General features: G+C 31.6%; 1 protein-coding gene across 1 annotated transcript; it reads left to right on the top strand.

Annotated features, from left to right (window-relative positions):
* Positions 1-2069: 2069 nt before the first annotated feature.
* LOC140176782 (uncharacterized) lies at positions 2070-9522 on the top strand. The gene is made up of 9 exons (XM_072208326.1): positions 2070-2219; positions 2306-2576; positions 2657-2756; positions 2897-3013; positions 3201-3500; positions 3603-3717; positions 3892-4023; positions 4128-4208; positions 9412-9522. Exons 1-9 carry the CDS (start codon positions 2070-2072, stop codon positions 9520-9522), a joined length of 1377 nt encoding a protein of 458 aa, XP_072064427.1.
* Positions 9523-12664: the final 3142 nt, after the last annotated feature.

The raw sequence follows: 12664 nt of genomic DNA on the forward strand, positions 1-12664 counted from the left end.
TGACCATGAAACTTGAATGAATAATTTGAATGAGATATCCAAACATAAAATTATTTTTACTTTTCTAGAAGATCTTTGAAAAAAAAGATAACTCAAAAAAATATATTTTCTTAGTAATAACTCGACAAAAGATATTTTGAAGTATAGTGGGATACGAACATTCATTTTTTTTCTTTTTTTTTTTCTTTTGTTTGGCTAAACCCCCCAAACTGCAAGAATGTTGGGCAAATCAATTTTGATTGAAGATATAATAAAAGTGAGATTAGCAACACTTAGATATGCAATTAACATGTTAGTAAATTTTTGTGATTGTTTTAAAAAACTACTACAAAAATTTAACAAAATGTAGGATAATAAAGTTGAACATTTAAAAAAGTTAAAAAAAAAGTAAATAAATTACATATAATTAATTCAAATTTTAAGAAAGTAAAATACATGCAAGCAGATTATAAGAGAGGCAATAGAGCACTTGAGTGATTAAATTATGATATGGGATATTTGGGATGTTGGCAAGCTTATATAGATCCAAATTAATTCAAGATACAAGTTATAAGTTCGCCAGGTTCCTCAAATACGCCGCACCATAAATTTAACAAAGAGAATTATTGTTGTGGATTTATTGTGTGTTTGAAAAAAGGAAGGAAGAAGGGATTGTTGTGTGTTTAGGAAAGAGAATAGTTGGTGTTGAAGGAGTTAAAGGAAAGGAAAAAAATGATGAGGCCAAAATGAGAGACCCATACACTTTTTAGTATGACCCAGCCATGCACCTTAATTGATAAATGAAATGAGTGATGTCCCGGAAAAACACACACACACACACATATATGTGTGTGTATTAATAAATGCAAAGGGAAGTTGTCATGTATGTATGTGCATGTGATGTGGATACATGTTTGAGTGATTAATAATAATGTTCATTCATTTTTTGATATTAATATCTAAAATTGATTCAATGTATATGCAAAGGGAAGTTGTCATGTATGTATGTGCATGTGATGTGGATACATGTTTGAGTGATTAATAATAATGAAATTGATTCAATGTATATGTTTATATTTTTCTAAATTATTTTCTCATCTTTGATTTATGTTCTAATTGTCATTATGATTAATTGATTTTATTTTGTTTTTGTATAGACTAAGCTAATATATTTAATTTTGTTAGAGATATAATTATTTATATATTTATTTGTATTGGTTTAAATTTGTTGTATAAATAATATAGTGATATAATATCACATAAGACAAATAAATTAAAATAGAAAAAAATGGTTATACAAAATTTGTTATAGCTGATGTCTTATTCCCCATCAAATTAAATAAGATTTTGATTGATTGTGAAGTCACAAGTATGTCAACATCAAGAATCAATATACAAAACACTCATCTCTCTATATATAATAAGAGAGTAGTACATAGTTCATTGGCTGACAAGTGGTACACTTTATTATGCAACACGTGGCATTATAGTAGTGTAAAAAAAAACTTTTTTATTGTGTTGTTATATCACCGTATAATAGATTACTAAATACAGATGGTGCTGCATATAAAGTTAGAACATATAAAGTTGTACACTTATACATATACAATATTATACTTGATGTCACATCATAATAAAAAAATAAAAAATAAAACCAGTTGGAATAGATGGCAATCTAAAGTGGACACACAGGGCCAAATCTTTTGCTTAATTCAAACCTATTCTCAAATATATGAGATCGTATTTTTTGAAAGTATAATACAGTTATACATACACAAAGTTATACTTGATGTCACATAATAATTATATAAAAATTAAAATTAGTTTGAACAGCTGTCAACCCTAAATCGAACATACATGGACCAAATTTTTGCTGAAATCAAATTGGTTAAATAAGAGAGTGGTACATAATAAAAGAGCAATATAAGCTCCATTGCTGTGGTTATAAATACAGACCTTTTCACTGTATCTTAACCCAGTGTTCTGCCATTATTCTTCATAATTCTATCTTCAAAGAAATAGGATAAATATCCCTCCAAGGCACCCAAAAATTTTATTTCATACCATCTCATACAAATACTAACATCCAAATGGCCAAGCAAGTTGATTACCTACTTGACTTGAATCTAACAAAACTTACCTGGAATTTCAAAGTTTATGTTATTAGGATCTGGGAAGTTCCAAGCAAGTATAATGAGAAGGAAGTTGGAAGCATTCAAATGATTCTTCAGGATAGTAAGGTTTGTACACTGTTTTTTAATATTTTCTTCCGACTAGCTAAAATATTTATGCTTCACCAGTAACTAATACCAAATCTTTCTAATAGGGCGATAGGATGCATGTTAAAATTCCCAGGTCTTTGATCAGCAAGTGGAAGGGTTCTGTTGTGCAGTTTCAGAATTTTCAAATGACCCACTTCATTGTTGTTGCTAATGATATGGGCACAATCATAACTCTGAGCAAATGGATACTTTGCTTCTCTCACAGAACACGAGCCATCCATGTGGAGAATCCATACTTCCCATTGGAAGCCTTCCATTTCAAACCTATACTAGATTCATTGAATGCTGATAAGTTGGATGATTCTGAGGATTTTGGTAAGTACATGTATTTTATACTAAACATGTTACTATATTAAGTTATTAGTCAGATTGATAAAGAGAATTTGTATTCTCAGATGTCATTGCCGAGGTAGTTGGCAAAGAGGATCCCGGACATTTGGTCACCAACAAAGGGAAAGAGATTAAGCGTTTGGTGGTTGTCTTAGAAGACCTAGAGTATGTTGTCAAACTCGTTTGATGTTTAGAATTATTTTACAAAATAAAAATTTGCACTTTGGAAAAATCCTTTGATGTTTAGAATCATTTTAAAAAATAAAGATTTGCACTGTTTAAATTGTTCCATTAACTTCTTGCAGGGCCAACAGAATAAACTGCATTCTATTCGGGAACATGGTGGACCAGATTCTTCCTAAACTTGAAGATGGAAGGGTGGAACCCCTTATAGTTTTGTTTCAATACTTCAGAGCAACAAGGTGGAATGGAAAGACCTCTATTCAAAGCAACTTTGATGTGTCTCAAATGCACTTTGACAATAACTTAAAAGAGATCATGGAGTTTTAGAAAAGGTTTGCAAAATCTTAATGTATTAATAACTCTAATGTAAATATTTTTCATTCAACCACATGTTGCTACTCATTATTTTTCATTTGTTCACCTTAGGCTGCTTAGTGTGTCACCATCAAGTTCTGTGAGGATTAGTCAAGTACCTTCACAGCATGCATGGTCAGGAGCTGATGAACTTAATCAAAGTTCTGTTTCTGTAAAGACAATCGAAGAAACACTTGGCTTGGTTCAGGAAGGTCCTTGCTGGATATCTGCAACCATTGTGGCTATAAATGCCACGAACAAGGATTGGTTCTACAAGGCATGTAGGAGGTGCCCGAAAAAAGTAGAACCAAGTATCGGTGATAGATACGAGTGTAACAAATGTGGCCACACTCATGGTTGTGCAGCTTTGAGGTATTATTTTGTTTAGATTTCTCTACTTATCGTGGTTCCATACAAGTACTAGGTTTAGAGTTGTTCTAATTGGTAATATATTTTTATCCTTTGAAATGGTAGGTTCAAGGTGGAGGTCATGGTATATGATGGCACTGGAAGTATGAGTTTGCTTCTGTGGGACAGAGAAACCACTCATTTGTGTGGTAAACGAGCAGAACAAGTGATGGAGGAGGATGTAAGTACACAACTAAACATGATGCTAATTTTTAAATTAATCTAAAACAATAAATTCATTCAATAAATAAGCTAGGATTAGTGAGACTAACATTTAGTTTTAGCTCCAGGTCATAGGTGGTAATGAATATCCCCTATCCTTGATAATATGATGGACAAAAGGGTGCTATTTAAGATTAATGTAAAATCTGCAAACATTAATCATAGAGATCAAGTCTACACTGTCATGAAAGTGTGTGATGATGACGAGATAATTCAGAAGAATCTTTTAAAAGAGATGCAATCTAATCAGTCTATTAGTGTTACTGTATGGTTCAGTATTTATGTTAATTTCTTGAAGAAGTTATATTTCTTAAATAAGCATGGTTCACAAGTATATTTAAACAAAAAGGATGGTTTCGGATTATGTAGGAAATTAACTGCAGCAACTCAGTTGATATGTCTGGAAATATTATTCATCTTAATGTTGATGTTGATCCTCAGTCTTCTGTGGTATGAAAATTTGGCTTTTGTTTCCAACCTTCTTATGTATCATATTTTAGGTAGTTTTCTTTAATTGTTCAATTAAATATTAATTGAAAAAATAATTTATTGTTCGTTCTATGTTTATACGTAGGATATTTTGTATGAGTGTGTTTCCTCCCTCAAACATAAGACCCCATTTAAAAAAGCTTCCAGTGGGGTGAAGTCTGGGTCTAATTAGGGGTGGCAAACGGGCCTAAACCCGCCGGCCCGGCCCGCGTAACCCGCCAAAAAAGGCAGGCTGGGCTGGAAAATTGGGACCGCCAAAAAGCAAAAGCTCGCATAACCCGCACTGCTTAAACCGCGGGTTTTGGCGGGCTTTGGCAGGGCGGGGCGGGCTTCCCCGCCGGGCTTAGTATTATTTTAGCAAGGGGTATTTTTACAATTTTTTTTACCAAAATCCAACTTCTTCCAACCCAACTTACAAGAGAATGAAGATGAAAATTGAGTGTTTTAGATTATGTTTGTTTTGTTTTAGAGACAATATTGTTAATTATGTTTTGGATTATGTTTATTTTGCTTTGGAAACAATATTTATAATTATGTTTTGGATGAAAACTTGGTTTATAATTATGTTTATTAGATATTTATAATTACAAAGATTTTAATATTTGTGAATACAAAAATTATAATTTGTTTATACTTTTAGAAATTATAATAGTTAAAAGTAAAAAATAAAAGAGATTTTTTTATATCTTTATATATATTATTTAATAGTTAAAAGTAAAAAAAAAAAGAGGATATTTGGCGGGCTTAGCCCGCCGGCCCGCCAGCCCGCCGTTAGGCGGGGCGGGCTGGGATTTTGGGACCGCCTCACTAGGCGGGGTGGGGCGGGCTGGCGGGCTTCTGGCGGGGCGGGGCGGGCTTCCTCGCCTGCCACCCCTAGATCTAATAGTGCAATTGATAACGATGAGGAAGGATAGTTTTCAACCAATAAATTCAGCTGAAAGTCTAGAAAAGGACAGAAGATTCAAGTTATTGAAGGGGATGAGTGATGTACTTATAAAGGATTTTGAATATTGCTGAAATTCCAATTAGGATTGTTTTGGTTAACATATTTATGTTTTAGATAGTTGTGCACAAGTATTTGACAATGTATTTAGGGTGAATCTTTCTTTAGACTCAATTTAATTTAAGGACTTGGTGAACTAATCTAATTACCATGGAATCTATTCTATGGATATTATCCAAAAATTTAGAATGAGCTTGCCAGTATGTATGCCTTTATTTTGACATCCTTCTATGATATATGCACTACCCTAATTGATAAATGAAATATGAGTGGTGGTGGGGATCCGGGAAAGAGAGAGATATATCTGTGTATATAGAAAGTTCATATCACAAAACTAATTTTATAGCACAAGAATTCCATTACTCTATTCAATGAGTGATGTTCATGTATAACATAGAAAAGTTGGCCATAGTATTTTGTCTTACATGCAGGTAAGGTAAGGAATATAGTAGGCCATGGTATTCTTTTGTGTTATATATGCACTTTCTAGTAATGACAGTTATTGAAAAGTATAAAATCAGGTCAATAAGTCTTTAAATCAAATAGTTTCCTTACTATAATCAAAGACCTTTTAATTTTTTCAGTCATTCACATTTTGTAAATAGTATTGAAGTAGTTTATACTTTATGATTAAACCGTAGTCCAATTAATTAAATATTTTGTTGTCAATTAAGTTTACAAAATACAAATTTAAGTATAAAAATATTCTTAAGCACTGACTTTTTAAACGTATTATATATGTATTAACATTTTATCAGAATTGAGGATAAAATTACTAATTTAAGACATCTAATATTCTTTCGATTCTAACAGTAGCAATAATATTGGCAAAAAATTTTAAGAGAAGTTATTATCTATCCTTGTAAACTACTTTTTAATTTGAATCATATCACAGATAAATTTTGATGTATAAATTATTTGTAACATAAAAAAGAAGTTACGTTGTTTAAATGAAGTTTAAATTTTATCCTTTTTAAATATTCAAAATATCAAATTTTTAAAATTTTAAATTTAAATGAAGGGTAAACTACAAAAAATGTACCTGAAAATTGTATTGCTGAAAAAAATACACTCAAATTTTGTTATTGACAAACATACTCTCAAAAAATTTTAAAATACGACAACCATGCCCAACATTAAGTATGTATTCTCAAAAAATACTTTAGAGATTGAATCTTGATGCAATTTTACATAACCATGATTAGAAAATAAGATATTTTTATATCGTTAAAATTTGGTGATTTTTCACCAATTATATTTTTAATTTTTTTTGTCAACAACTAATAATAATTTAGAAAAATCACAAAAAATATATACTTAGCGAAAAATCACCAAATTTTGAGAATAATAAGATCTTATTTTTCTAATCATGCTTGGAAAAAATTGCATAAAATTTCAATCTCTAAAGTATTTTTTGAAAAAGACATATTTAATGTCGGATATTTTTGTCGCATTTTTAAATTATTTGATGACATTATTGTTGATAGCGAAATTGGAGTGCATTTTTGTCAACGATAAAATTATTTGAGTGTAAATTTTACATAACCATGATTAGAAAATAAGATATTTTTTATATCCTTAAAATTTGGTAATTTTTCACTAATTATATTTTTTTAATTTTTTGTCAACAACCAATAATAATTAAGAAAAATTAAAAAAATATATACTAAGCGAAAAATTACCAAATTTTGAGAATAATAAGATCTCATTTTTCTAATCATGCTTGGAAAAAATCGCACAAAATTTCAGTCTCTAAAGTATTTTTTGAGAAAGACATTTAATGTTGGATATTTTTGTCGCATTTTTAAATTATTTGATGACATTATTGTTGATAGCAAAATTCGAGTACATTTTTGTCAACGATAAAATTATTTGACTGTATTTTTAGTAGTTTACCCTTTAAATAAAAATATTAACCGATATAATTCGAACAAAATCGTAACAAATTACACTTTTTAGTCATTAATCGATTCAATTGGTACTAGACAAATATTCCGAATTTTACTCGAGTAGCAGAATAATAGTCACATTACGTTAGCTCATAGATAGTCTCACGCTAGGATGATTTACATTTTAATCTAAAGCTCAACATCCTTTGAAAATTGACATTCTAACAGAGATTAAAAAATATTTTCGGGGACTAATACAAAAGTTTTATATAAAAATTTTATAATAATATTTATATTAAAATAACATTTATAAATAAATTATTCTTAAATTTGTCAAAAAAATGACAAAAAATAAATATTTTACAAAAAAAATTGATTTTCAAACATTACCCTTCGAATCTTAATTGACTTGAAATTCTTAGTCATGAAACCCAAATTAAAAATTTTAGTCAATTTTATAATATAAATAGATAAACTCTCATTAAAAAAATCATGTTGTAACTTATTTTTAAGTTTTGCCTACACTAATTTTGAAAAAATTAGTTCGTTGAGAGGGTGTGTAAAAACTTTGTTGATGTTCAGTCAATTATGGTTATTATTTGAAATAAAAAAATATTTTCAGTGAAGAATAAAAAATTTGTAAAATTTGTTATAAATATGACAAAAAATAAATAGTATTACAAATTTTCTTTTATTAAGGTTAATCCAAACGTACACTATATAGTGTAGTTTGCCAAGCAATTACTGCTGCCTTCAAAAAGCAAAATACATCAAATGATGTAACTATACTATGAGTGAACCATGAGGGTGGATTTTTTTTTTTGCGCCAAAGGGTTTGTTCCCGGTTAATGACAAAAAACGTGTGCTCTTCACCTACTCCACGAGAATTTTTAAGCCACTAAAGACATTCACTTTATTCTTTCTTCTTTCTTCTTCGCATGGCTAAACACCCACCACTCACATTATTCGATCAGTTCCTTTGCATCTTTCCATGGCACAATCTGCCATACTATTTCCTCGTTGTTAATACATTATTACGGAACTGTACTTACCTTTTAGAGAATCTACCTGCTTTGGGATTCCACGTGTGCTGCAATGGAATGCATCTAGGTAGAAGGCGATAAAAGACACCATTGACTGGATTACACAATAAAACACACTGCAACATTAATCCATATAGGTAATATTTTAAACGTGTGTCGCCATTAACACTACTGACTACACAAGTGAAAAACCATACCATTCTGTAGCAGTGGTAGAAAAAATGTGTCACATATTCATCTATTTTAGTTTTTATACTAAATACCCAACTTCCTATTAAATGTTATATGACTAGCCTATGCGTCTTGCTACTGAAAAGATTCTTATTCCCTCTATCCTAATAATAAAAATTTTGATACAAAACGCTTGTAATTAAGTATGTTTTATCATTTTGTGTATTTTTTTTATTACGTGAAAATGGTTCTACAAGTTTTGCACAGTGCCTCGGCTATGAGCATATTTGAGTATTGCATGCATTTTTTGCGAAACAAATTTTTGAAATGTTTACATGGTTCCCAATTTTGTTGATAATGAAAATCATATTAATTACCAACTTCAGCTGGGTCGGGCATTGTGACAACTTTGTCTTTTTTTTCTTGGAAAACATTGAAAAACTATCCGTTGTCATGTTAGCAAGTATATCAAGTGTAAAATGTTGACTTCTTAGTGTTTTATTGATTGCACCGAAATTAACATGTGTGAGTCCAGGGCAGATGCTATTTGTATCATGTGGGACTTACTTGAATCGATGGAGAACATGCTTGGCCCAATATTTATCTCAGTATAATCCTTATTTGTTTTTTAACATCATCTCTTTTACATTTGATACATGCAAAGTTTCAGTCTTGGATAATTATTTCCTGGCCCAAATTGGCTTTTGGTTAAAGCCCATATGAGTAGCCCCAATAAGGAGAATACCTAGACCCCTTAGCATAAAAAAAGAATTGCCCTTTATTTTGAATAAAAATGTTAACTACAACGGTTCACTCTCTATTTTTTAAAGGTCATTTGCTTCTAACATAACCTAGTTGGCCAAAAAAAGGACTCCAAACCATTTTCTAACCTATTCATGTATACAGCAAAAGAAAAAATCCTCCATTAACATCCAGACTAGTTCCCCACATGGAAACCCTCATACAAGCGTTAAAAATCATTTAGTAAATCTCCTAATTGCTGAAACCTACACGCACCGTTAAATGAGTGGATAATTAACTATGGCTTCTCATAGCAGGTCCACACTGCAAAGCTCATGGCGTCGATTCGGAGGCCAACCACGGTGGACGTTTCTTTCAACAAGGAGATCCCAATGTCTACCGCAGATCGTTACATGACCGCAAACTAATCGTGTGCTTCGCAGAAGTAAGGGCACCGCAACAGTGGTTCCGAATAACAGGTTTGTTGCAACCTCAATCCCAACTTCTTTTCATCGTTTCTTGTAATCGAACTTTTCTTATAATCAGGAACGAATCTAGAAATTTTGATATGGGAGCTAAATTTTTTATAAAATTTTTATTATTTTTTGTATTGTTTATTATATAAGAGTAATTTATGCATGATATGTTATTCTTTAACTTCTATTTTTTTTTAACTTTTAGGAATATCCATAGAATAAAATATAGAATTTTTTTCGTAATTTTGTTTTTCATATGAGAATTACATATCAGAAATATCACAATATGAAAAGTACTCTATAAAATTATAGGATACTAATGCTTTTATAGTATGTTTCTGGTATTTTTAGTTAAGAAGTTATTACATATATTTTTAATTAAAATTAGTTCTCTTAAAAGTTTCAAAAACTCGAAAATAAATTATAGATTATTAACCATCTCAAATATATCGGCACTCTTATAGAATCCAAAATACAACTTTGAATATAAGACTATAGTTGAAATAAGTTATCATGAAAAAAAAATATTTTTTCAATAATATAAGTTTAGAAAAAAATTCTGTATTATTTACAAGAAAAGAATATCTAAAGTAAAAAATGTGATTATTAAAACAAAATGATGTAATTCATTATATCCATACAATTCAGCATATAGAAATTAATTTGAAAGAGTACAAAGACTTGAGTGTATGATAAAAATTTGATTAAGTGAAAATATTGAAGGAGATAATTGAAACTTAAACCTATCACATTATTAAAAATAATTACATATATAATCGCTAAATATTTTTTATTTTATCATGCACATACTCCATATATATACCTCTTCAAAATCTTGGGGGGTCAAAGACAGTACTTGACCCCCCTTATACCCGTCCTTGCTTGTAATCGTGTAAGGTGTTTCAAAACGAATCCAGCTTATTTATGGGTTGATCCTTCTGGTTGTGTTGTCTATGTATAGTAAGGATGACGGTGATACAATGGCAAACGGCGCACACGCCAGGTCCGCCCTGCCTGACGAAGTCAAATTAATCCAGAACCAGATAATGGAATTGAAGTCTATCGTGGCTAAACAGGGTCAATTCAATGAGTCTGTGATCGGAATGCTCAAACAGGCTCTAGGTCCCAGGGTGGGTTCTCCGGTCATTGGCAGCAACTCTCCATACGCACTGCAGTCAAACACAAAAGTTTTTTCGAAAGCAGGCATAACGACAAATGATGTAAAGAAAACAATCCACGCGTACAAGATGCGAAAGACTAGTGCAACAACCACTAGAAGAGAAGATCCTAATTATGTACCCGTTGCTACACCACTGAATAGCTCGGACAATGGCTCCTTCCACTTTATTCGCCGTTACAGCCGATCTAAATCATCTGAGAAGAAGGGGTCTAGAGGCATTTCGCATAAGGGAAAAAAGATTCTATTTGGGTCGTCGACCGATAGGTATAAGGGGATGAACAAAGATAGGTAATATGTCACTAGTAGCACATATAAGATTCAATTAACCTCAGATTGCCCTAATGCTACGCGAATTAGGATTTCACATAGCTTAACCGGCAAGTGCACCAGGTCATCCAAGTAATACCTCAGGTGAGTAAGTGTCGATCTCATAAGAATTGTCGGACTGAGCAAACAATGGTTGTCTGGCTAGACTTAGTCAGGCGAACAAAAGGAGGTTTTGATGGTTGAAATTCGCATAAACAATAAACAGGAAAATAAAGAAAGCAAATAAGGGTTTGGTGTGAAAATAGTATGAGAAAACAGTTAAGGTTTCGGAGATGTTTATCTTTTTGGATTAAAGGTTCTTACCAACTATTTTAACAATACACGATTCATTCTATGGCAAACCATAAGTGTCTAAACCCTAATCTCTTAGTGATTTAGCTTCCTCTAACCTTCATTAACCACCACTCTCGTGGTCACTTAATTCCGATTAGAGGGTTAAGTTCAAAAAACTAATTTAGCGCCACAAAAACCCTAATTACCCAAAGCTAACAGGATTTTATATCACATATCCCAATCAGTTCGTGTAATTAGCAGTTTAGGAGGAATTTGTTTTTAAGCTGTAGTTCAAGCGAGATAACTCTCTCGAGAATCACAAGAACTCATGTAGAAAAGGGACATACTCTCGTTCCACCCAGTTCATAAGATTAAGAACGAAAATAATCCTTAGAATTGAATCAAAATATTAATTAAAATAAAAGAATAATAGTTCTAATCCATCTAAATAAACAGAGCTCCTAACCTTAACCAAGAGGTTTAGTTGCTCATGACTTACAGAGAAACTAGGGTTCTGAAGAGTGCGGAAAGAAGAAGATTCGAAATGCAAGTGATCTTTTCCTTTATATACTAAACTAATTTGAAACAAAAATAAAATAAAATAATAAATTCTAAACCTAAAAGATATTGTTTGTAAATAAAATTACAAAAAGAAATTAAAATAAAACTAATAAGTGCTAAATCCACTCGAGAGGCCTGAAGAGGGGTAATCCGGAATACTGCTGGCACCCATGGGGGTGCAACGTTGCTGGCCCTAAGTCCCCTACTGGTGCTAAATGGCAGTTGGGCGTTTAGCACCCAGGGAGGGTGCTGACAGCTTTCTTCTTTTCAGCTCCAAACTCTGACAAATTGCTCCAAATTTTACCTGAAATCATAAAAACACCAAAACAACTCAAAGAAGCATCCAAAGGGGATTTTTGCACTAAAATCAAGTAAAAATAAATAAAACCTAGCTAAAAACAACTAGCAAATGCTAGGGAAAAGGGTATAAGATGCTCACGCATCACCTAACTTCCTCCAGCAACAATGCATCGATCCTAGCCACAGTAAATGAGATTGGGCCCTTAGTTCCTAAGGTAAAAAAGTTATAGATGACGTAATTAACCTCTTTGCCTCAAATATTAAATTAATTTTTGCATGCAACATAATCACATTTTTCTTTTTCCTTTAATAAATTTTCCCTGTTGGATGTCCTCCATGTATGGTGCAGGTTCTGATTCTCGTGGCATCAATGCTTAGGCTGGAGACAATTGATTTGCATTGGTTTCTGCCAACAACCTTCACGGTGAGTATGTCGTTAATTATTGTGTATTA

Source organism: Arachis hypogaea, chromosome 12 (assembly GCF_003086295.3).
Source record: "Arachis hypogaea cultivar Tifrunner chromosome 12, arahy.Tifrunner.gnm2.J5K5, whole genome shotgun sequence".
NCBI classification, from domain to species: Eukaryota; Viridiplantae; Streptophyta; class Magnoliopsida; order Fabales; family Fabaceae; genus Arachis; species Arachis hypogaea.

Bases quoted from the DNA above. Each gene is read 5' to 3' on its own strand.
- LOC140176782 (XM_072208326.1), top strand. From the start codon at position 2,070: ATGGCCAAGCAAGTTGATTACCTACTTGACTTGAATCTAACAAAACTT. The intron at 2,220-2,305 runs GTTTGTACACTG...TCTTTCTAATAG, and splicing joins TGATTCTTCAGGATAGTAAG to GGCGATAGGATGCATGTTAA. The intron at 3,501-3,602 runs GTATTATTTTGT...TTGAAATGGTAG, and splicing joins CATGGTTGTGCAGCTTTGAG to GTTCAAGGTGGAGGTCATGG.